Source organism: Vigna unguiculata, chromosome 11 (genome assembly GCF_037176805.1).
Source record: "Vigna unguiculata cultivar grain cowpea cultivar isolate G323 ecotype 2 chromosome 11, ASM3717680v1, whole genome shotgun sequence".
In the NCBI taxonomy this organism is placed as follows: Eukaryota; Viridiplantae; Streptophyta; class Magnoliopsida; order Fabales; family Fabaceae; genus Vigna; species Vigna unguiculata.
Genome location: NC_140802.1, coordinates 38,384,553 through 38,411,088, shown reverse-complemented (window position 1 = coordinate 38,411,088; position 26,536 = coordinate 38,384,553). Strand labels below are relative to the sequence as shown.

At 34.2% G+C, this 26,536-nt stretch overlaps 3 protein-coding genes across 3 annotated transcripts; 1 reads left to right on the top strand and 2 right to left on the bottom strand.

Annotated features, from left to right (window-relative positions):
- The first annotated feature begins 415 nt into the window (after positions 1 to 415).
- On the top strand, positions 416 to 885 carry LOC114168688 (uncharacterized). The gene has a single exon (XM_085668716.1). The coding sequence runs from the start codon at positions 427 to 429 to the stop codon at positions 691 to 693; it is 267 nt and encodes an 88-aa protein (XP_085524842.1). The 5' UTR covers positions 416 to 426; the 3' UTR covers positions 694 to 885.
- Positions 886 to 2,386: 1,501 nt separating this feature from the next.
- Positions 2,387 to 4,653, bottom strand: LOC114168482 (autophagy-related protein 8C-like). The gene is made up of 6 exons (XM_028053319.2): positions 4,526 to 4,653; positions 4,332 to 4,378; positions 3,764 to 3,819; positions 3,630 to 3,682; positions 2,855 to 2,973; positions 2,387 to 2,733 (listed from the first exon to the last, which is right to left on the bottom strand). Exons 2-6 carry the CDS (start codon positions 4,366 to 4,368, stop codon positions 2,636 to 2,638), a joined length of 363 nt encoding a protein of 120 aa, XP_027909120.1. The 5' UTR covers positions 4,369 to 4,378; positions 4,526 to 4,653; the 3' UTR covers positions 2,387 to 2,635.
- An 18,578-nt stretch (positions 4,654 to 23,231) lies between these two features.
- On the bottom strand, positions 23,232 to 23,663 carry LOC114170378 (uncharacterized). The gene has a single exon (XM_028055857.2). It carries the CDS (start codon positions 23,661 to 23,663, stop codon positions 23,232 to 23,234), a length of 432 nt encoding a protein of 143 aa, XP_027911658.2.
- Between the last annotated feature and the right edge of the window lie 2,873 nt (positions 23,664 to 26,536).

Genomic DNA, 26,536 nt, shown 5'->3' with positions numbered 1-26,536 from the left:
AAAAAAAAGTATGAAAGAAACTGTAATCAAATTGATTCTAGAACACTGGGTCTGAGTGGGACTGAATTTGATCTCCTTCAGTTCTCATTTTGAGCTTTGTGGATTGGAAAAACATGGTACAGAGGGAGACTTTGTCAAAGGTTACTGAGAAAATTCCTCAGTGAAAATTATTCCTCAATGAGACTGATAGATATTTTGTGCTAATATCTATAAGAAAAGAGTTGAGTCTGTAATTAAGTTAGGTAGATTTGTTTCAATTCAATCAATTCTAGATCAAAATCAAATTATCCAATGTGAAGTCGAACATGTAAATTAGAATCTGGTGGTAAGGATCAGGTAGGTTGATATTTCAATGTGATTTTGAATGATTCAACATCCAACAACACAAATTCTAATGAATTGATATGTTTTGAAGGGTAAAAGAAAATGAGCAAGGCACCAAGTTGGTCTGATCAATGGGGGAATGGAGGTTTTGGCAGTGACCACTATGAGGTGGAGGATGAGAAAGTGAAGAAGAGCAGTGGAAGCAGCAAGAAGATGGCTGCTGGTATGGACAAGGCAAAAGCTGCAGCCATTGTTGGTGCTGACAAGGCTAAAACTGCTGCTGTTGTGGGTGCCCAGAAGGTGAAGAGTGGAACCTCTGCTGGAATCAAATGGGTCAAAAATCAGTATCAGAAAAGGACTTCCAAGTGAAGTTTCACTGAGACAGTTTCAGTTCATAGCTTTGGTAAATAATACATGATGATCTAGTAAAGTGTTTTGCTTGTTTGTGTGCAATTTCCAGTACAACAATTCAGATGAACTTGTTATTTGTATTTTTCATTTGTTTGTAGAAAATTGTTGGATGTTGATCTTGTTATTAGTTTACCTTGAATCTTTCTGTGACTGCAGGGTGATGATGCTTTACAAATATTATATTGTGAGTTTTAGATTCCGTTGTTACTTTAGGCACACATTTCAGTGGTGATATGGTAACATTATTTTACCTTTTACGCAATACACAACCGTTATTTGTACAGAAACAAACAACTAGAAACTAGAATATACACAAATGGGGCTGCGTAGGTTGGTTTTTATTTCTCACATGAACCAACTCAATGCCAATGAATTTGAATATCAGATCTGTTATAATTTAATCCAAATCAGATAAACTAAATCATTAAAATTATTTTAATGTTTCAATATAGATATGTTGTTTGATTTTAATATTTGAAGTAGCACAACATGATGAGTTTATGTCGTACGCTAACAAAGTAGAAAATTTTTCAAATATGGCTGCGTAAGACAGTTTCATTTTGGGGAGGAATAATTTATGTACTCTTTTGTTTGAAGTATTTGTTTAAAGAGAAAACTCTTCTTAATTAACCTCTTTATTTGTTATCACTTTAATTTAAAATGTATACCGATTTTAATTTGATCGGAAGAAATTAAAATTGGGTTGTTTTTTGGCTTTTACTGTTTTCTCAAGACGAAAGAATTCAACCTTAAAATACACAACGAATATAGTGAAAATTTATTCAATGGAAATTATCCACTTTAAAAACAGTATTAGAAAAATAAGATTCGATTTAAATAATAAGATTAGTGGCTGGTAGGTACGGTAACTCTACAAATAGAATTGTGCTTGCACGCTTTGGAAAATAATATTTGAATTTTGCAGGTCAATCTCAAGATATCTTTAATGGTCAACACCCAGTTTGATCACAATTATCTCCATCAGAAAATACTTATAATTTATATAAAAAATTTAATGGTTTTACTTTCCATTATTTAGTTCTGTATTCAGTTTTTCTTTTGTTTTGTTTTTCATTTTCAATTTTTATAATTTACATTAGATTGAATTAGATTATGTTCATCTAAACTAGACTAATAAAAAAAGTTTACCCGATGTTAGTACATACTCCAATATGCTTCTGAAAAGCCCAATAATTTCAATTTATTTCTTTTCTTATCCAAAACTTAATTATAATTAATCACGCATAATTATTTTTAACTAGGAAACTCCCTCTCTCTCTCTCTCTCTCTCTATATATATATATATATATAATTTATATTCTTCTTGTATAGTTATAATTTTTTTTTTCAAAATCATAAGCAATCGTGTAACTTGTTAAGTAAGACGCATACTTTTATAATGTATCATAAATGTCAATGATCAAGGAAGATTTTTTCCAAAAGTCACGTTAAACTATGTTGTTAATACTTCTCTTACCTAAATGTGACTTGCAAGCTATAAGTAGACAAAATTTTGAGTAACTTGCACAAGAACTTCACGTAAGAAAGCCTGATGTCAAATAAATGACCTACTACGCTTGCTCTGAAGTCATAGTTTCTCTTCCAATTTTTTGTCAAATTTTATCACAGATGATATTTTGGGCCCTTAAGATATGTAAAATATAATTGTATTACGCCAATCAGAAATACATTAGTGTGAACACATAACAAGCATACCCTTAGACATTAACAACTTAGAAGTGATACAACAAAGACGACAATTTTCAAATAACTTCCAGTAGACATAAAAGTACACTTTACAATAAAAGCATCAAACAAGAGAATTTACAATTAAGCATTTTCTTCACATTGGTCATTTTAGGATTTTCTATTCAGGTATGGTTGCCAGTCAAGGATTACTTCAGAACACAAGTCCAAATGTGTTCTCTCCACTGTAAGTCATATATAGGAATCCATCTTCGTCTTTGTTTTCCTCGTATATTGCAGACATCATTGCCGCTGCATGAACAGACAATGACAACTTACATCACAAAATTAACCATAAGAACATTCATTATTTTATGTAAACAAATATTCCACGTACAAACCCAAAAAATCCATACACACACACACACATTACCAGTTGGTGGTAAGATGTTCTTCACAAAAATGAAGATTGCCTTCTCGGGGCTCAGCTTGATTCTCTTCCTCACCACATACACAAACTGCCCAACAGTTAAATCAGCAGGAACAAGATACCTACAGTCATCCAAAAGAACAATAATATAAACAGTAAATAAAGAGGAAACAAAGGAGATGAATTATGTATCCACTTGAACACTTAGATGATTGCCAATATTCTCTAAATTCTTAAACTTTCACTTGCTTAACACCCAAGCATTAGCTAGAACCTAACTCACATAAGCTTTGGCTAGAACCCAAGTTCTCTGTGTGATCAAATTAACCAGTTATTACATCCTCCAATACTGAAATTTGTGAGTTTTCATATAAACTAAATCGCAAAAGCATCTTCTTCTTCTTTTTTATATATAGTCTTTACTATTTTCCCATTTAATTCCATATTAGGAAGAGAACATACGGATTCTGATTCTGCTTACCATGTTGGAAGCAAAGTCTATATAGGTTTGCGGTCTTATGAACAATTTCAATCGATGCAACAACAGACATAAAGGGGGAAAACTCAAAATACCCCAAACAAAATAAAGGCCAGTATAGCTCAAGTTCAAGTAAAAAGTAAGAAACTTGAAGTGTCTATGGTGTATGCTTACCAAAATTTAAATTGGTAGCTATTCTGACATTCAAAAAGTAATAACACTTAAACAAATATAATTGGAGTAAACAAACATTGCCAATGTTTACAATTGCAGTTTCCAAAGAATAGAAAAAAGACTAACTTTTTCTTATCAATTTCAGGAACATCACTCTTCTCTGCCCTTTCAACAATTACCTACATTGAAACAGGCATCCAGGTTAATCAGCAAAAAGAGGATGATAAGGACGTATACAGACAAAAGAAATTATGTCTTACAGGAATTCTGTCAGGATACTTCTCTCTTATGCGAGCTGCTTCAGCCTGTCTCCTCTCTGGCATGAAAGTTTAGGACATATTAGAGAAATACAAACTTGCACACTCACTAATGATGTTTAGTTTCCAGAGAGTCATTTTTCTTTAACATGATGCAAAAATCAGATCGCCCATGAAATTGAAGAGTAAATAAACCAGACAAGACGTACTAGCAACAACAAACCCATCTAATAGAAAGTAGGATATCATATAAAAACAAAAATCTACACAATCTTCTCAACAAAACAAAGGAAAGTGCATACTCAGGTGATATAACACAGATCACTTTCATACTAAGCAAAATAAAATAAAACGGAAAATACTAATCGACTAAAAAGTTCCATTTTTTGTAGGGAGGAGGACACACATCATGGGATTAGGAAATAAATATTCCAAGCTCCAAGTGGGAAAATACAAAGCAGAAACATGAAAATTAAAAATGCCTTCGAGAATCCCAAACCTCAACTTAAATTCCCAATTAAAACTGCACGATAACATTTGATGAAAATTGAAGAAAACGAGAAAAACGAACCGAGAGGGTGTTCCATTTTGAACGAGCTCTTAGCCATGGCAACGATTCTGTAGCAAAAGACACAGATTGGAAAATCCCAAAATAAATACAAAATTAGGGTTTGCTAGGAAGGTAACGATCCGTTGATGAACGATAAAACAAAAATTAAAAGGGGGAAACAGAGATAGCTTGCAATGAAAAATGATATTGCTTACCAGAGATGAGAGAAGAGTGAAGAACAGTGGAGAAGAGAGAAAAATTGTGTGAGATCAGAGAAGACAAACAGAGGAATATTGGGAAACTTGTTATATCCATTTACGTTTTTATATCTGGACACGTTTCGTAATTATCTCGTAGAATACTTTTTAATCCTTTAAATTCTGAAGAAGGCGGTGAATTTCAATTTGTTTTTTTATTTTAATATATATTTGGTCTTTATTTTTATTGTTTTTATTTAATTTGATCATTATTTTTGTTTAGTGTTTAACTAAATCTTTATTTTTGTTAAATTTTGATCAATTTGTTCTTCTTTATTAACGTGCGTAAGTAGTTAATGGTTTTGAACAATACATGTCAGCTCCTAGTTTTATTTATTTATTTATTTATTTTAATTTCAAAAAAATTGTCGAAGTCATAATTGTGTCACGAGTCAATGCTAGTGCCACGTGTCAGTTTGTATTAATATTATTATTTGGTTTTCAATTTAGTCTTTATATTCATTATTTTTGTTCAATTTAATCCCAATTTTTGTTAAAATATGTAACATCTCGTTTTAATAGTTTTTACGCTATCAAACAAAACATTAAATTATGATAATTCAGAAGCAGATGATAGTAATAGGTCAGTATAAGGTAACAATACAGTCATCCTCAAAATAACTATACATATATTGTCTATACATATAGCCTATACTAAGCAAAAGGGGTTACAAAACGCCCAAAATATCTAGGCGGAACAAAAGATGACAACTACTGTTGGAAGCGTCCAAATAGCACTCAACTTCTGTCCAGGAGGGGTGTATCCTCACCTGCACCTATATCTGCTCACACCATTCAATAAGGACGATCATTGCAAAAATAGAAGACACACAGAGCACACAACATACAAGAAGGGTAAGCTAACTTAATTAAGAATAAATCATGCAATTTGGTAGTTAAGCATCAATCAGGGTTGATCACACAATTATCAGAATCATCCAAATCACCACAACCATAACACAATATCATCATTCTAGACTCAATATCCGGATTATGTAAGTGACATTGGAGCTCTCGGTGGCTTGCACTTGTGACGGTTCCCAAACTCTGCAGAGTTTTAGGAACAAGGGGTATTCACCCAACCACTCCCAAGGTAAGTCTCATTCGCGTCTATGACGGATCGGGTCCATAGACTAGGACCTCCTGCTACTCCTCCTGACATAATCCATTATACTCTATATGAGTCTTAATGGTTATTAGGAGCGTCAGGAAGCCACCAATATGAGTCCTCATGTCCTTACATTTTTTAAAACCATCTTCCTTAGAATTTCCCTTGAAATCCTAACTCCAACATATTCTCATACAGACCAATTTCACACAATTCCATCACACTGACTATCATGCATAAGGATCACATACAAGACTAGCCATTATCACATCAATCCAATTAGTAAAACTTCATTTAATCAAAAACAGAGAAAGAACTCAATTTCTGCAGGGAATCTCGCTTAGGCTAGAGGGTCTCGTCTGAGCTAGAGAGTTGTCTCGCTTAGGCGAGCTGCTCTCGCCTGGGCGAGACCTCTTACAGTGGCAATTCAATAATCCTGAGCGATCTCTCGCTCAGGCTAAGCTGGCTCGCTTAGACGAGAAGTTCTCTCGCTCAAGCGACTCCAGCTCGCCTAGGCGAGACTTCGCGCAGTGATAGAGGCAATCTTCTGATATTTTCGCTCAAGTGAGAGTTGCTCGCCTGGGCGAAATTACCAGGATTTCTCATCTGTTCTTCACATGAAGAACCACTCAAATTCATCCAACACTCAATTTCACACAACAGGCAGTCCCAAACACAAATTAAACACATAATCAAGCAATTCAATCACTCATGAACACATTTCATACAAAAATTGGGCGAAAAGTCAGCTTCCCTTACCTTTTGCCAAGAATTCAGTTTGGTGGAGTCAAGCAAATTGCAAGAAAGCAGAATTTTCAGTTTAACCTAGGATAATTCATCATCCAGCCACAGGGAAAGGAGGAACACTTGATTAAACTCTGAATGGAAGCAGAAATTTCGAGTTGAATTCTGAAATTGAACCTCAAAACTAAAAGAGAGACTTACCTAGAGGAAAGGAGGCTAAGAGTGGAGGCAGCAGGAGGCTCAGTTGTGGTTACTTCCCCAGAATCTGATCAGAAACAAAGAGACTGTGAGATGGCAGCAAAGTTGAGAGAAAGAAAGATAGGGAGAGAGTTGGGGAGCAGAGGACTGAGAAAGATGAGGGATGGTGTTGTGTTTTTGTTTAAGGGAAATTAAAAAGAAGGATATCATAAAATAAATCAATTTTATTCCTTTCAAAATAACACTAAATTTAATATCTTTTATACAAATTATATTAATATTTTTTCTAAAATTGACATTTGAATTTATAATTTTTTAAATTCAATTATAAATTATTAAATTTAATTATAAATTGAATAAAATTCTTATATTTAATTACTAAATAGAATATAATTATTTAAAATATTATAAGAATATAATTATTAAATGTTTTTTTCTAATATTTATATTTTTAAATACTTTTAAAATTGATATTTAAAAATATTTTAAATATTCAAAATATTTTAGAAAAGTAAACTAATATTTGTAAAATTAACATTTAAATATAAAATATTTTAGATTTTAATATCTAAAATGCAATAAAAATATTAAATATTTTAGATTTAAATGTCAATTTTACAAATGTCAATATATATTTTTAAAATTTTAATAATTATTTTTTAATAATATTTAAATCATTATATTCTATTTAACAATTGAATCTAAGAATTATATTCATTTTATAATTAAATATTATAGTATATAATTGAATTTCAAAAATAACTAACAATAATGTCAATTTTAAAAATTAAGTTGTTTCATTTTAACAAAATTTAGGACTAAATTAAAACAAAAATAACGAATATAAGGACTGAATTTAACAAAAATAACAAATATCGGAATTAAATTGAACAAAAAGAAATAATACATCTACAAACGGAGCACAATTGTGACTTGACAAGTGAACAATTTTTTTGAAATTAAAAAAATAAAAAAAATTAAAAATTAAAAAAAAAATTAAAAAAAAAATTAAAAAACCCAGGAGTTGACATGTGATATATACTGTTCAAAAACGTTAACTATTTAAACACCGTTAGTGAAAATGATCAAATTGACCAAAATTGAACGAAAATGAGAACCTACTTGAACATAAAACGAAAATGGATCAAACAAAAATAGAGACCAAATGTATATTTGAACCTTTAAATTACAATGTATGATAAGTGAAGGAACCAATAATAAATACCTCACACAAACCAATTCATTTTGTCTTATTCATTGGAATGTAATTGGTTCAGAAATCACATGCAGAAAATTAATGAGTCAAAATTAATAAACCAATATAATGATAAAAATAATATTTAATTATTTGTATTTTATATTATATCTATAACAATACATAAAGGGAATTCTTCTTTTTGTGTCCACTTTTCAAAATACCGATTTTATCCTTTAAATATAATAATTTATTAACTTTTTAAAAATTGACCATTACTTTTACAAACTTTTTATAAAATTGGATGTCTCTGTTTCTTCTCTTCTTCTTTATTTATCAATGGTTATTCTTTTATTTGTTCTGATATATTTTACTTTATTTTTAATAAATATAATTTTAATTTATATATTAACTTAATAACATTATAATATTATCATTTACTAATATAATATCACGTATATTTAAAAAATATATACACACAAGCGCTATCGTGCCTGTGTTACACTAGTTACTTTTTAATCTTATTTGATATTTAAAATATTTTTTATTAAGCTTAAAATAAAAAACATGCTTATATTAATGTCATTGTTATTGCATTAATTTACTTATCTTGTATTCTATCTTCTTTAAAAGAATAAAAAATTCATTTATTAAGTACCACAAGAAGAACGAAACTATGAAATAAATAAATAAATATAATATAATATTAATTATTTATTTGACTCAACGAGAGACTAAAAGAATATAATATGTATAAACACATGATATCTTATTTATATATATATATATATATATATATATATATATATATATATATATATATATATATATATATATATATATATACTTTTGTAGAAATCATGATATCAAAGAATTAATCAATATCATGAAATCCAAAATATATTAATCCATTATCGATAAATACGTGTATATTTGTGCGTTAAATGGTCTTGAAATTAAAAAAACAAAGTAAAAAGTATGTAAAAGATAAATAATTTGATAAATGAAAAATATCTTAAAAATATATATGAAAAAAATAAACATGTAGAATTTAAAATAAAATAGGATATTTGATTATTTTTTATATACTTTTCAAATGTAATTAATTATTTAGTTCATATTTTTTTTCTATATCTTTTTATCAACTTTTTTTAATTTCTCATCTAGGATCAATTAAGGATCAATGTCCTAGAATTATCGATTAAAAATGTGAGATTATTAAAAGTTACAAACTAATTTTTTTTAGATAATTTTAATATTATATTTTTTTAACAAATATTAAATTTTTACAATATATGGTGATACACTTAATATATTCACCCTTAGGATTGATTAGAAAGTGAAAATATTTTAAAAAATTTAATGAAAATATTTTTTTTTGCGAAAAGATAGAAAGAAAAATAATGAGTAGAAAATAAATTTTACTTGCTTCTTAAGAATATTTTGTATAATTTATTATTATTTTAATTCTTGAAATTTTATAAAAAAAAAAGTATAAACATTATATTGAAATATACCTAATTTTGTAATGTGTTATTATCCTTATTTGCACATAGATTTTATGACAAATATTATATATATATATATATATATATATATATATATATATATATATATATATATATATATATATATATATATATATATATATATATATATATACACGAGGTTTGGTAATATATTTTTCTATTCCGTTTATTTTTTTTATTTTAAGAAACAGATCATCTAAAGTTTATTTACTGTTACATTGTTCTCGTAACATTAACAAATTATTATTTTATTTATTTAAAATAAAATGAATTTTTAACTTAACTTTAAATAAACAAGAATGCAACAAAATAAAATATTTATTTAATAATGTTAACCTTAATCAATTGTTGTTCTTTTTAGTGAAAACTTATTTATGATGTAACATTTCATCAATTCAAACAATTTTATAATATATTTTTCTAATGATTATCAAAATGATGTAAAAAACTTTACTTGAATTACTTACAAGAATATCACATTTATATTGGTGTCATACAATGGTCAACAATTCACATCAATAGTATTTTATTTCTATTTTTAAGTTGAAAATATTTAGAAAAAAACAATTTTTGTATTAAAAATCTAGTTGAAAAAATAAAATTGTTAGGAACTTAAAAATGACTTAAATAATAAGAGAAAGAATTGAGATCCATTAATTTAGTACAATTAAAATATAAATCATTTGAGAAAATAAATTTTATAAACTAGACTAAAATAACTTCATTCTCTAATTTAAATTACAATGTATGATGTAACGTCCCTACTGGAAATTACTTAATTAAAATAAATAAATAAGAAATGAAGATCAACGAAAAAATTTTATTATTCCCAAATGTAGGAAAATTTAAAACATTATTCAATGCGCCAAAATTCGATTAAAGCTAAAGTAATAATCTTATTACAATTTCCAAAATTCAACAAAACAGAAGAAAACATAATTTATTTCATAGCTCAAGTCCCCAAGCTAGCCCTCTCTATGTTTTTATGCATCGCCAGCATCACCTGTAATATCATCTGCTCCCGTGTAACGAATCACACGATCATCACCAAACCAAACACAAACAGAAAGGGTGAGCTCATAATGAAAATAGCACATACATTAATAATATCAATTACCCAACTAATTCAGTCTAGTTAGTTCTTGGCCAAGACCTTAATACCCCAAGGCTTTCCAACCTTCCAATCACACAAATAGTTAGTATTGGATTCAGGATTTATGATGCTCACACGAACTTGCCCGCTCGTGGTCTTGCCTCTATGAACCTCCCCGCTCATAGTCCTGCTCTACGAACCTCTCCGCTCGTAGTCCTGCTCTACCGACCTGCCCGCCCATAGTCCAACACACGTGATCCACCAACTACGTACCTCCCCGCACACAGCATCTTTCAAGTGTGAGCACAGAACATACGAACCTACCTCGCTCGTATCCCCACACGAGAGTAACAGGATATGAACCTCCTCGCTCATACTATCACGTGTTCACCACCATCCATGAACCTACCCGCTCATGGCACAACATCTCCTAATCCAAGTATAACATCACTGCATATAACAACTCACACTTATCAGGTACCTGCAGCTTTAACACCTGGCGTAGCCTAAGCGCCGCTAGGCGAAACCTACGCAAACTGCCTGGCAGAACACCTTTTGCCACCAGGCGCCAGCCTTTAACAAACCCACTGTTGCAGGGTCTATCGCCTGGCGAATCACACATTGCTGCTAGGCGCCATGCAGTGCAGGAACATCCCTGCTGCCCCTATCGCCTGGCGTAGACACTCTGGCCACTAGGCGCCATACTAGTAGCGCATTTCTGCTGGTTTTGGCACCCAGATTAAGTCATTCCTTAATCCAATACACTACCAAAGGCATCACTACACCCTCAAGTATAAGGACATCATACCTAATCACCCTGTCATACCTTAATCAATTCAATTTCCTATAACTCATATTCAGAGGTTCCTGGATTCTAGGCACGTGATTCATCAAGTTCTCTAATCTTGGCAGATGACTTAATCAAGCTTAAGAAAAGAGTTACTAACCCAATATCCTAAAATCAGGCAACCTACTTTTGCTATACTGTAATTAATACCAACCCTATTTATTCAATTCTCTTCTCATTAAGCTGCACAATTTTAAGATTGATTTTTCAACTCACTAAGGCTTGACTATCACAAAGAACACCAATCCTAAAGAAAACTACGCATTCCAGCACTTAGAATTTTATTAGGATTAGCATTTCCTTCCTTTCACTATCCTTCTTACACCACTCATAAACATAAAACACATCATCACTTCCCTCTACTAGTCTCATTCTCTAATGATATACGTATATTATCCCTTCCCATTTCATCACCTAATTTTATTTTAACATCCACGTCCATGGTTTTCTTCCCTCTTTGCCAAACCACTCCAGTTCGCAAAAGTGCACTTGCTCCTTGTCATTGCCTGACGGCAAACAAGGTGCCGCCAAGCAGTGTATCAGAACCAGACAGAACCTCCTATCTCTGTACCTGCGAGTAACCAAGGCCCTATTCCATAATGTTTTCTAATTGTTAAAAGAACCAAAACACTCCATATCGCATGCGCTTCATTAAAATTTCATTCCCAAATTTTAATTATTAATGTTCATCAACCCTTACTATCTGGAATTGGATTCCAATCACTTCTCTTAAAATTCCTAACATGTATTCATGCTTCATCATTCACCATTTTCCCAAAGAGTCAATACATACACAATACCATTAATAACATATATAGGTTCCTATATTCAACATGACCCAACAAGCACTACTAAAAACATTTTCATCAATCACACATCTATACTATATATATATATATATATATATATATATATATATATATATATATATATATATATATATATATATATATATATATATATATATATATATATGCACCAATGAAGACCATACCAGCACTTAAGCACACTTAATCATCCATTAATAATCATACTATTAGGGAATTAAAACAACCAATCATGAGTGATGTATATCTCTAGCTGCATACATCCAATTCATATCTCCGCTGTTCAAAGTGAATAACAATATGTTATGAATCTCTTGTCAAAATTTTACCTAAATCGGACGATTAACGAATCGGGAAACGTAGTTTTACAAAAACTGCGCAAACCAGATAAATTTGTGGCGCCTAGCGCCCAAAAAATCAAAGCTTGGCGCCTGGCGGTATGAAACTTGCGCCCGACGGTCCCTGCTGCTCGAAAAGTATGAAAAATAGCTTTCTGCACAGTATTCGCGTCGCCTGGAAGAGTCACCCTTGCCGTCAAGCGATTCATCACAAAAAATCCAGAATTGGGTTAACTCTCATGCGTCGCCTAACGGTATATTTGACACTGCCAAGCGATTTCTAGAAATTTTCCAGAAACGTGAAAATAACAGGCTTTTGATCATGTAGAGCATCATATTCAAACATTACAACACGATAATAATCATAGATAATTCATACACATAAAGGAACTCCCCTAACCTGGAATCCTTGCTCCCAAATGGTCTGCCCAAGCCTTTCTTTCAAGAGGTCCAAGAACCTTCCTCTCCTCTACCAAAATTCTCAGCTTCCACTCTTCTAAAAGCACGTTTTGATGTCTCTGAACCCTCTCCCTTCAGCACCACGAAAATACAGTCCTGATTCCCCCTCTAATTCTCTTCTCTCTCAAAGTTAATGTCTCCCTTAATCACCCTTTACTACTAAAACGAAAATTAATTAAAATTGACTTAATGGTTATAACAGAATGTCTCTCCCCCATTAGGCTGCCTCTCTTGACAGCTAGGGTTCCTTTTCCTTTTCATCTCCATGCAAAAATGAAATTTTGGCAAAAAGAAAGTTAATTTCATTCTTAACAAGATTTGAACCCACAACCATTCAATTACCAAGTTAAGATTATCACTAATCACATTCAAACCTATCCTTAAAATAATGCACAACTTAAAATAACATACAATTAGCATCATAAGACTCAAACCCAAGACCTCTCACACAATCAAAGTACTCTCAATCACTTGAATTAATACTTTTTCACATCATAATAATTTGCATTAAATGCCATAAAGGCTCATATTACCCACACTTATTAAATAAGTATTTATTTAATTATTTAAATTTCTCGGGTCTTACACATGATAAGTGAAGGAACCAATAATAAATACCTCATACAAACCAATTCATTTTTGTCTTATTCATTGGAATATGAAATTGGTTCAGAAATCACATGCAGAAAATTAATGAGCCAAAATTAATAAACCAACACAATGATAAAAATATTTCTCATTTTAATCTTATTTGACATTTAAAATATTTCTCATTAAGCTTAAAATAAAAAAACATGCTTATATTATTGTCATTTTTATTACATTAATTTACTTATCTTTTTTAAAAAAATAAAAAATTAATTTAATAAGTATCACAAGAAGAACAAAACTATGAAATAAATACATAAAATAAAATATCAATTATTTATTTGACTCAACGAGAGAACTAAAGGAGTATAATAGGTATAAACACATGATATCTTCTTTTTTGTTTTATTTCTATCTAAATACAAATCAAAATAATTAATATATTAAGTGTCTTGAAATATATATACTTTTGTAGAAATCATGATATCAAAGAATTAATGAATATCATGAAATCCAAAATATATTTAATCCACTGTCAATAAATACATGTATATTTGTGCGTTAAGTGGTCTTGAAATTAACAAAACATAAGTAAAAAGTATATAAAAGATAAATAATTTGATAAATGAAAAATATCTTAAAAATATAAATGAAAAAAATAAACATGTCAAATTTAAATTAAAATAGGATATTTAATTATTTTTTATATACTTTTCAAATGTAATTAATTATTTAGTTCATATCTTTTCTATATCTTTTTATCAACTTTTTTTTAATTTCTCATTTAGGATTAATTAAGGATCAATATCCTAGAGTTATCGATTAAAAATGTGAGATTATTAAAACTTCCAATTTAATTAATGTTTTTTTTTCATTAATTTGTAATATTATATTTTTTTAACAAAAGTTATTTCTTTTACAATATATTGTGATACATTTAATATATTCACCCTTACGATTGATTAGAAAGTGAAAATATTTTTAAAAATTTAATGAAAATAAAAGTTTTTGCCGAAAAAGAGAAAGAAAAACAATGAGTAGAAAATAAAATTTACTTTTCTTAAGAATATTTTGTATAATTTATTTATAATTTTAATTCTTGGAATTTTATAAAAAAAGTATAAACATTTGTGATAGAATATTTAAATATACCTAATTGTGTAATATGTTATTATTGTAATTTGTGCAAAGATTTTACTACAAGTATTATATATATGGGGTTTGGTAATATATTTTTCTACTCCGTTTATTTTTTTATTTTAAGTAACATATCATCTATAGTTTATTTAGTATTATATATTGTTCTTGTAACGTTAACAAATTATTATTTTATTTATTTAAAATAAAATGAATTTTTAATTTAATTGAAAATAAAAAATGAACACAACAAAACAAAATATTTATTTTAATTATGTTAACCTTAATCAATTGTTCTTCTTTTTATCGAAAACTTATCGATGATGTAACACTTCATCAATTCAAACAATTTTATAATATATTTTTTTATAGTTATCAAAATGATGAAATTTTTTTTACTCAAATTACTTACAAGAATATCACGTTTATATTGGTGTCACACAACACAATGGTCCACAATTCACATCAATACTATTTTGTTTCTATTTTTAAGTTGAAAATATTTAGAAAAAACAATTTTTTATTAAAAATCCGGTTGGAAAAACAAAAATTGTTAGGAACTTAAAATTGACTTAAAAAAAAGAAAGAATTGAGATCCATTAATTTAGCACAATTAAAATATAAATCATTTGAGAAAATAAATTTTATAAACCAAAATAAAATAACTTCATTCTTTAATTAATTTAGGCTTAAATATACATTTGATCCATATTTTTGTTGTTTTTATTCAATTTGGTTCTCATTTTCATTTTGTGTTCAATTAGGTTCTCATTTTCGTCAAATTTTGGTCAATTTGATCTTTTTCACTAACGGTGTTTAAATAGTTAAAGTTTTTGAATATTACATGCCACGTGTCAGCTACTAATTTTTTTTAATGTTTTTTAAAGTCACAATTGTGTCACGTGTCAATGCTAGTGTCACGTGTCAATTTATATTCTACTTAACAATTGAATCTAAGAATTATATTCAATTTATAATTAAATATTATAATTTATAGTTGAATTCCAAAAATAACTAATAATAATGTCAATTTTAAAAATTAAGTTATTCCATTTTAACAAAATTTGGGACTAAATTAAAAAAAAAAAATAACGAATATAGGGACTGAATTGAACAAAAATAACAAATATTGAGATTAAATTGAACAAAAAGAAATAATGCAACAACAAACTGACACGCACAATTGTGACGTGACACATGAATTTTTTTTTTGAAATTAATTTTTTTTTAAAAATTAAAAAAATTTAAAAAATGAAGAGCTAACACGTGACATGTACGGTTCAAAAACGTTAACTATTTAAACACCGTTAGTGAAAATGACAAAATTGACCAAAATTTGACGAAAATGAGAATCTAATTGAACACAACAAAAATGGGGATCGAATTGAATAAAAACAACAAAAATAGGAACGAAATGTATATTTAAACTTATTTTTAATTATTACTAGATCAAAACTTTAATATTTTTCAATTAATTTTTAAATTAAATATATTATTAATCTCTGAATTTTAATATAAAATTAAAATTATTTATTATGGATATTAAACTTTTAATATATTTTTGATTACGAGCTTTAAAAATAAATCATATAACTTTTTTAATTTAATTATTTTAAATAATTTTACATTACATCTCAAAAATATATTAATCATTTAAGCTATAAAATAAATGTTAATTTATTTAAATTAAAATAATTATATTTATTCATTTTAAAATGGAAGATTAAAATATATCAATTTTACGTTAAAATTAACTAAAAGTATATCTAATTTCAAACCTTATATAATAAAAATCGTAAGAATCTAGAAAATGACGTCTTAAAATTGATAGTGATTTAAAAATAGTGAGACTCAATTATTTTAATATTAAACGATTTTAGTATAAATAAAATTGTTATAAACAAGTTTCATTATTTTAAAACACATCATCTCTCTAGAAACCACTTTTCTAGGTTTATCTGATCAGTTTTTCCGCTCGTGTAAGTTAAGTTTCAACTTTTTTTCCTTGGTCTTCTTCTAGTTTCTGTCGCATGTAAAGTTTTTACTACTTGCATGTGTTCTTTTAATCATTTGTATGCTCTGCTGGTCAGTGATCATAATGATATGTTCTGATCGTTCTTGTGATGTTTCTATGTGTAGATAGAGCATCCTGTGGAGGGTACTGTTCCATTTTTGTGAAGCTATCCTGAACTCTATTAGCTATTCATACTCATGTAGAGGAGAATGGTTAGGTGGTGAGAGTAGCAGGAGGTCTTGTCGTAAGAATGATTCCATTTTTCTTATGACTATAAAAGGGATTAACTGTATGTGTGGTAGCTCGGGGAGAGAATGTTATTTCATTATTTCACCACAGGTGCACGACTTTACTAGTCTGACACAAGAGCATGTATTCGGATAATATTGAGTCTAGAAAAGTTTGATTCATAATATAATATGTTGTGTGGTTGTGCTGTATCTGTTGAATGTGAGAAATTGTATGCATGTGGACTATATTTTATAATGCAATTGTAGTCTCTTATTTAGTTAGCTTACCCTTCTTTTGTGTTTTCTCCTTTGTGTTGTCTGTTTTCTTTTGCAATGATCACCTTATTGGTGTGAGCAAATGAAGATGCAGGTGTAGTGGTACCTCTTGTGGTTGAGGCGTTATCAGTTTGGGTGGTCGAGCAAGATTAGATCATGTTAGGTATAGTTTGGAAATAAAAGAAATAGTAGTAGTTGGAGTAGTAATGTATGTATGTGATATTATTGTAGTCTTATCTGATATAACTGTACTAATATACCATAAATATTGGACTATATGCTTTCTTAAACTGCTAAAATTGGGATGTTACAAAAATAGTTGTGAATTTTGTCATTTTTATATATGTTCATTTATTAATAATCATAGAGTGACTTTTTAAATTTATATAATTAATTAAATTTATAAAAATAACTAAATTTAAATAAATAATAATTAAAAAGAATAAAATAGTATAATAGTTATTTAAATTAAACATAATTAAAATTAAATTAACAATCTTTAAAGGATAAAAATAAAAATAAAAATATGATTATTTAAATTTAAAACAATAGTTAAAAAATAAAATTATATTCATCATATATATATATATATATATAATCTACATAATTTTTTTATTTTATATTTTATGTAATCGTTACTTTAAATTAAAATTATTATATTTTTATTTATATTTGTGGTTTAGTTTCTAAGATAGCTATTTTAATTTAAAATAATATTACATAAAAAAATAAAATTAAAAAAAATTATTAACACCATTTATATAGAGAGAAAGAGAGAGTCATAGATATAATTGTCTTTTTATTATTAAAGATGTGGTGGATAAAACAGTTTTTATATCTCTTTATAACTTTCAAGTCAATATCTACATAAACTAGCATAAATTAGAAGATTATGGTCATCACCTTCGTTAATATAGAGATTGTAATCATCTCTTATTATCCAATGTATTATTAAGAATAATTATTTGTAATATTATTTTACATTAATTATAAAATTTCATACATTTATTAATATATTAATGTATGTAAGTAAAATGATTATTATGTTAGCTAATCAACGAAAAAAAATAAAAAAACTAAAGTAAAACATATGAATATATTTTCTAAATTAAATGATTTTGTTAGATTTTTTATATATTTTTTCAATTTAAAAATTTAAGTTAAAGTATATTATGTTAACTACCGGTTTTCAAAAAATTGATTGCTACCATATGTAACATCCCATTCTCAATAGATTAAACTATTAAATAAAACATCACAAAATTATAGTAACGAGAAGCACTCAGATGAACATAAACGTAGAAAAGGTAACTGTTACAGTCATCCATAAGTGTATGGTGAAAACAAAATTAGGCATACCACCATGCCATAAACAACCTAAGAGAAAGTTAAAAGTTTTACAAAAGGCGATGCTCCTCCAGAGCATGAGATTACAAAAAGGCACTTAGGGCCATAGACCGATCCTGAGAGTCACACAGACAGATCCCCTAAGCTGCACCACTGCTACCACCGGGCCTACTCCCAGAATTTCCTCCATCTGCTCCCACCAAGGGTGATCATCGCAAAAGAGAAAACACAACAGGAACACAAACAGAAATGCAAGGGTAAGCTAGTATAATTTAATCTTATCATGATACCATGGACAAGTACTTAAATATTCCTTAACATGCAACACAACAGGCACAGAACATCATGTTATAGCAAACAAGCAAGACACTATGACTCAATTATCCGGATAAATATACTAAGATCGGATTCATTGGACGTTTGCACTTGTGGTGGCCTCTACTGCTCTGCAGAGCCATTGCCAATGGGTTTCACCCTACCACGCACAAGGTTAGCCTTTAAACGTCTAGGGCCATTATCCTACCATAGACTAAGGCCTCCCGCTACTCTCACCACTTGGGTCAGTTTGCTCTACTTGAGACTCACTGACTCTTTAGAGTTTCGGGATGCAGTCCTTACTTGAATCCTTATCTTAATATATACACTACACGCCACCATGAAGTCTCCCCACGAGACTTATGGAATTACGCCTAACTCACAATCAGAATCATGTTTCTCATACAATTCCCACCTCTTTTTGGTCATTCATCCAATTTTCATGTTAAAACATCACGAAGCCACAAACCCATGATCAATCTCATACAAGCATGCCAATTTCGTTCATAAAATCCAAACACCCAAGCATATTCACGTACATCATATTTAGGAGGAATAATCTAAACAATACATGCAACAAATCATCCAAACAGTCAAGAAAACATAGCACACATTCGCAAACTCGCTCAGGCGAGAAGCTGGCCTTACTGAAACAGCGGATTCTCGTCCAGGCGAGACGCACGACAGTGGAGGCTTCCCGAATTCTCGCTCAGGCGAGACCTTCTCGCCTGAGCGAGACTATGCGTCGCTCAAAATGGAAACTGGGCCGCTTAGGCGAGTGCTCGTGGCAGAACCAGGGTGAGCATTTTGATACTGTCGCCTAGGCGAGACGAGCTCGCTTGGGCGAGACTAACAGATCTCACCACTGTCAGCCTACATGCAGTGGCGGAAACAACTCAGATCAACGCCCAAATACACATGCAACTCCATTTCATCCAATAAAAACATACTATGCACGCATATAAACATAAAATCGACCAAAAACAGCCAAGAGTAACTTAGGACCGATGAGTCTAGCTTCCCTTACCTCTATATTGAGCACCAAAAGCAAACCGATCTGAACTAAGAGGTACTACAGCTCCAAGAACTCGAATAGTGAACTATGAAAACCAGGACAATACGAGGTAATTACTTGGAACCCTACCCAACCAACACACTCAAACAACGAAAAGAGGAGGGAATAGACCAAAGGACTCTGAAGTTCAACTTACCAGAAGGCACTAGATGGGTTTCGTTAGCTCGAAAGTGGATGAAGATCGTGCCTTAGCAGAGCTCCTAGCAGAAGACAAGAGAGGAGAGGAAACTGTTTTCTGAAAAAGGAGATAAGAGCATACTGAATGAACTGAAAGGGGTATGGGGGGTCCTACAGTTGGGCTGGCCTTGGGCCTACGAAAAGGCCAGACCCAAAGAATTATAACTGTAAAAAGGGGTTTACAATATCTCCCCAACAACAAAAATTTTTCGTCCTCGAAAAATTAGACTTACCAGAACAGATGTGGGTATGAACTCCTCATCTTCTCCTCTAGCTCCCAGGTAGAGTCCCCTGTCCTCTGGTCCCAGATGACCTTCACAAGACTTGTGGCTCTTCCCTTGCGCTCCCTCACTTGACGGTCCTCTATGGCCACGGGTTGTACCGCTACCTGGAGATCCTCCCTGACTTCCACATCCTCCGCCTCCAACACATGTGATGGGTCAAAAACATACTTCCGTAGTTATGAGACATGGAAGACTGGGTGTAGATTAGCCAACTGGGGTGGTAAAGCAATCTCATAAGCCACGGGCCCTATCCTCCTCAAGATTTGATACGGACCCAAGAACCTAGGAGACAACTTCCTTGATCGGATAGCCCTCCCCACACCAGTGGTTCGGGTCACTCTCAAGAACACATGCTCTCCAGCCTCAAACTCTAGGAGCCTCCTCCTCCGGTCTGCATATGCCTTCTGCCGACTCTGAGATGCTTGCAACCTATCCCTTGCACCGACTCTGAGTTTGTTGCAACAACTCAGGTCCCACCAAAAATGACTCACCATCCTGGTACCAACACAAGGGAGTCTTACATCTCCTCCCATACAAAGCCTCATAAGGCGCCATCCCTATACTCGCCTGGTAACTATTGTTGTAGGTAAACTCCACTAGCGGTAGCACCTCATCTCAACTACCAAGGTTGTCCAAGATACACGTCCTCAACAAGTCCTCCAAGGACTGAATCACTCTCTCTGACTGGCCATCCGTCTGAGGATGATAAGCAGAACTCATCCTCAACCTGCTACCCATAGCCTCCTGCAGTGCCTGCCAGAACCTGGAAGTGAACCGGGGGTCTCTGTCAGACACTATGCTACTAGACACTCCATGAAGTCTCACTATCTCTCGGATGTAGAGCTGGGCCAACTTGGCCATAGACATTCTGAGATTCACTACCAAAAAGTGAGCACTCTTCGTTAGCCGATCCACCATCACCCATATAACATCATGCCCTCTCACGGTGCGAGGCAAGTGGGTAACAAAATCCATAGCTATGCTGTCCCACTTCCACACCGGAATATCCAAGGGCTGAAGCGTTCCACCAGGTTTCTGATGCTCCACCTTAGCCTTCTGACAAGTCAAGCAAGCGGATACAAACTGTGCGACCTCTTTCTTCATGCCTTGCCACCAAAAGTTCTCCTTGAGGTCTTGGTACATCTTAGTCATGCCAGGGTGCAGACTAAGGCGACTCTTGTGTCCCTCCTCAAGGATCAACTTCCTCAACTCAGCATCTTCTGGTACACAAACCCTGCCTCTGAATCTCAACACACCATCACTGCCCAAGGCAAACTCCTTAGCCTGATCTGATCCCAGTAGTTCTTTTAACTTATGTAGACTAACATCCCTTGCTTGCCTCTCCCTGATTAAGCCCAGGAAGTCACTAGATATAACCAAGGTACTACACCTAATGAATTCCGGCTCCAACTCAAACTGTAGCTTCATGTCTCTGAAACTCTTAAGCAACTCTAACTCTTTCATCATCAAGTGTGCCACATGCACTGTCTTCCTACTCAATGCGTCTGTCACCACATTTGCTTTCCCTGGATGATAGAGAAGCTCGAAGTCGTAGTCCTTTAAAAACTCTATCCACCGCCTCTGCCTCATATTTAACTCTTTCTGATCAAAGAGGTACTTCAAACTCTTGTGGTCACTAATCACACGGAACTGCGCACCATACAGGTAGTGCCTCCAAAATTTCAAAGCAAAGACCACTGCTGCTAACTCGAGATCATGAGTGGGGTAGTTCTTTTCATGAACCTTCAACTGCCTCGAAGCATAGGCCACCACCTTCCTCTCTTGCATCAAGACACACCCAAGGCCCTGATGAGAGGCATCATAGTAAACCTCAAAGGGTTTACTCACATCTGGGATTACCCACACTGGAGCACTCGTCAACCTCTGCTTAAGCTCCCTGAAGCTCTTCTCACACCTATCAGTCCATGCAAACGGTTGGTCTTTCCTGGTTAGCTGTGTCAGGGGTGCTACTATCTTGGAGAACCCCTCTATAAACCTCCTGTAATAGCCAACTAAACCCACGAAGCTCCGAATCTCCGTCACTGACTTGGGACATCCCCACTGTATCACAGCCTCTACCTTAGCTGGATCCACAGCTATACCCTGAGCTGATATCACGTGCCCCAAGAACTACACCTCTCTCATCCAGAAGTCGCACTTTGACAACTTGGCAAACAATTGTTTCTCCCTCAAGATACCAAGCACTATCCTCAGATGCTTGGCATGTTCCTCATGCGTCCTGGAGTAGATGAGAATGTCGTCTATGAAGACCATGACAAACTTATCTAGAAACGGGCGGAAGATCCGGTTCATGTAGTCCATGAACAAAGCCGGAGCATTGGTCACACCAAACGGCATAACCACGTACTCGTAGTGCCCGTATCTGGATCTGAAAGCAGTCTTCTCAACATCTTCTGCCTTCACCAGAATCTGATGATAACCCGACCGGAGATCAATCTTGGAGAACACCGATGCCCCATGTAGCTGATCCATCAAATCATCTATTCTTGGCAAAGGATACTTGTTTTTGATAGTCAGCTTGTTCAGCTGCTTATAGTCCACACACAACCTCGAGCCGCCATCCTTCTTCTTTACCAACAAGACAGGCGCTCCCCACGGCGAAACACTCGGCCGTATAAACTGTTTCTCTAGCAACCCCTCTATCTGTTTCTTTAACTCCACCAACTCCGTTGGGGCCATGCGGTAAGGGGCTATCGACACGGGGCCAGCTCCTGGTACCAAGTCTATGGAGAACTCAACTTCTCTCCTCGAGGGCAAACCTGGTACCTCTTCGGGGAACACGTCCTCAAAGTCCCTGACCACTAGTATCACAGTGATCCTCTCTTCCTTCTCAACCTCTATCCTGGCAAAGATCATAAAACACTATGCGCCACTCTGAATTTCCTTCATTACCCCATGGGAAGACAACAACTCAGGCTCCTCTGAGTTAGAGAACAACAGCTTCTTCTTCCGACAGTCTATGAGCACATGATTGGCAGAGAGCCAATCCATTCCCAATATCACATCAAGCCCTTGCAGAGGGAGGCATACGAGATTGACTTTGTATACGCGCCCCTCTACCTCAACTGGACATCTAGCACACACAGAGGAAGTCCTAATCAACCCAGATGCCAGGGTAGATACCACGAGGTCGAACGGTAGTTCACACACCGGCAGACTCAACTCCCGCACACAAGACTCTGACACAAAAGAGTGTGTCGCTCCGAAATCAAAAAGAACACAACAGGACTTGCCAGATATCACACAACAACCAAACACAAGGTTACCTGAACTCGCCGCCTCTGACCCAGTCATCGTAAAAACCCTGCCTGTAGCTTGAGGCCTGCTCCTCTTCTCTGCTGAGTCTGACCAGACGTCTGGCTCAGAGTCTGTGGTGAGGGTCGTGCCACTGCCCTCCTCAGAGTGGGAAAATCCCTACCAAAGTGGCCCTCCCTGCCACAATGGTTGCACCTGCGGAAACCTGATAGTTGCGGGCAGAAATTCTTCCCATGCGGCCCTCCGCAATGATAGCACTAGATCCTGCTGGGCGGGGAAGAAAAACCTCTAGACCCCTGTGGCTGTGGGTGAGGTCTAGCATATGGCTTCCTTTTCTCTTCAACTCGTGGCCTGGACCCAGATGGTCCGCTAACTCTCTGCTGTGGCTGCTGCTGGGCTTCCACCTCTACCTTCATACGCTCCATGACCCTGGCCTTTTCCACCAAGGTCGCAAAGTCCTTAATGGACAGCGGGGCCACCATCAACCGAATGTCTCCTCTGAGACCATTCTCAAATTTCCTGCAACGCCACTCCTCATTAAGCGGCATGGTGTAAAAACGCCCCAGATGCTTGAATCTCTCGGCGTACTCAGCTACTGACTTGTTCCCCTACGTCAGCTGAAGGAACTCTACCTCCTTAGCGTACCTCACGTTATAAGGGAAAAACTCTGAAAGAAACCTCCTCTTGAAGGCTTCTCATGTGATATCCTCATGCTTCTCTTCCATCACTAGTATCATGCTGGCCCACCAATGCTCAGCCTCTCCAGTGAGCATGTAGATAGTGAAAGCAAGCCTGCTCTCATCGGGGCACCTCTTGGCATCAAAGATGCGCTCCATATCCTTCATCCATTGGTCCGCCTGATCGGGACTCTTCTTGCCATCAAACTTGGCGAGGTGGTGCTTTAAGAAGTCTTCCAAACTCCATTCAGGGGGTGGAGGTTGGGGATGAGGACCATACACCTGTGCACCTGCAGCATTCTCCCCTAACTGACATAGAGCATCCACATGCTGCCTCAGAGCGTCTTCAGCAGCCTGCCTAGCAGCCTCCATCTGCTGCATCATAAAGTTCTGTTGCTCAAGAGAGGCTTCCTGGCGCTGCATCGTCGCCTCGTGCTGCTGCAACATGGCATTGCTTTGCTGGGTCAAAGCAGCAGCCATTGCCTCTATCGCCCTAGCCAGATCTTGCCCAACGCCCTGAGGGAGTGGAGGAGGAGCGATACGCGGGGGTGCCATAACACTGGACACACAGAAAGAACCATCAGAACTCGGTTAGATCGGAAACTCATCTAAACACGACAAGAAAGACACAACGAAAGCTAAGCAAACACATAGCCCACAGACACTTAGGAAGGAAGGCTCTGATACCATAAATGTGACATCCCATTCTCAATAGATTAAACTATTAAATAAAGCATCACAAAATTATAGTAACGAGAAGCACTCAGATGAACATAAACATAGAAAAGGTAACTGTTACAGTCATCCAGAAGTGTATGGTGAAAACAAAATTAGGCATACCACCATGCCATAAACAACCTAAGAGAAAGTTAATAGTTTTACAAAAGGCGTTGCTCCTCTAGAGCATGAGATTACAAAAAGGCACTTAGGGCCATAGACCGATCCTGAGAGTCACACAGACAGATCCCCTAAGCTGCACCACTGCTACCACCGGGCCTACTCCCAGAATTTCCTCCATCTCCTCCCACCAAGGGTGATCATCGCAAAAGAGAAAACACAACAAGAACACAACAAGAACACAAACAGAAATGCAAGGGTAAGCTAGTATAATTTAATCTTATCATGATACCATGGACAAGTACTTAAATATTCCTTAACATGCAACACAACAGGCACAGAACATCATGTTATAGCAAACAAGCAAGACACTATGACTCAATTATCCGGATAAATATACTAAGATCGGATTCATTGGACGTTTGCACTTGTGGTGGCCTCTACTGCTCTGCAGAGCCATTGCCAATGGGTTTCACCCTACCACGCACAAGGTTAGCCTTTAAACGTCTAGGGCCATTATCCTACCATAGACTAGGGCCTCCCGCTACTCTCACCACTTGGGTCAGTTTGCTCTACTTGAGACTCACTGACTCTTTAGAGTTTCGGGATGCGGTCCTTACTTGAATCCTTATCTTAATATATACACTACACGCCACCATGAAGTCTCCCCACGAGACTTATGAAATTACGCCTAACTCACAATCAGAATCATGTTTCTCATACAATTCCCACCTCTTTTTGGTCATTCATCCAATTTTCATGTTAAAACATCACGAAGCCACAAACCCATGATCAATCTCATACCAAGCATGCCAATTTCGTTCATAAAATCCAAACACCCAAGCATATTCACGTACATCATATTTAGGAGGAATAATCTAAACAATACATGCAACAAATCATCCAAACAGTCAAGAAAACATAGCACACATTCGCAAACTCGCTCAGGCAAGAAGCTGGCCTTACTGAAACAGCGGATTCTCGCCCAGGCGAGACGCGCGACAGTGGAGGCTTCCCGAATTCTCGCTCAGGCGAGACCTTCTCGCCTGAGCGAGACTATGCGTCGCTCAAAACGGAAACTGGCCGCCTAGGCGAGTGCTCGTGGCAGAACCAGAGTGAGCATTTTGATACTGTCGCCTAGGCGAGACGAGCTCGCTTGGGCGAGACTAACAGATCTCACCACTGTCAGCCCACATGCAGTGGCGGAAACAACTCAGATCAACGCCCAAATACACATGCAACTCCATTTCATCCAATAAAAACATACTATGCACGCATATAAACATAAAATCGACCAAAAACAGCCAAGAGTAACTTAGGACCGATGAGTCTAGCTTCCCTTACCTCTATATTGAGCACCAAAAGCAAATCGATCTGAACTAAGAGGTACTACAACTC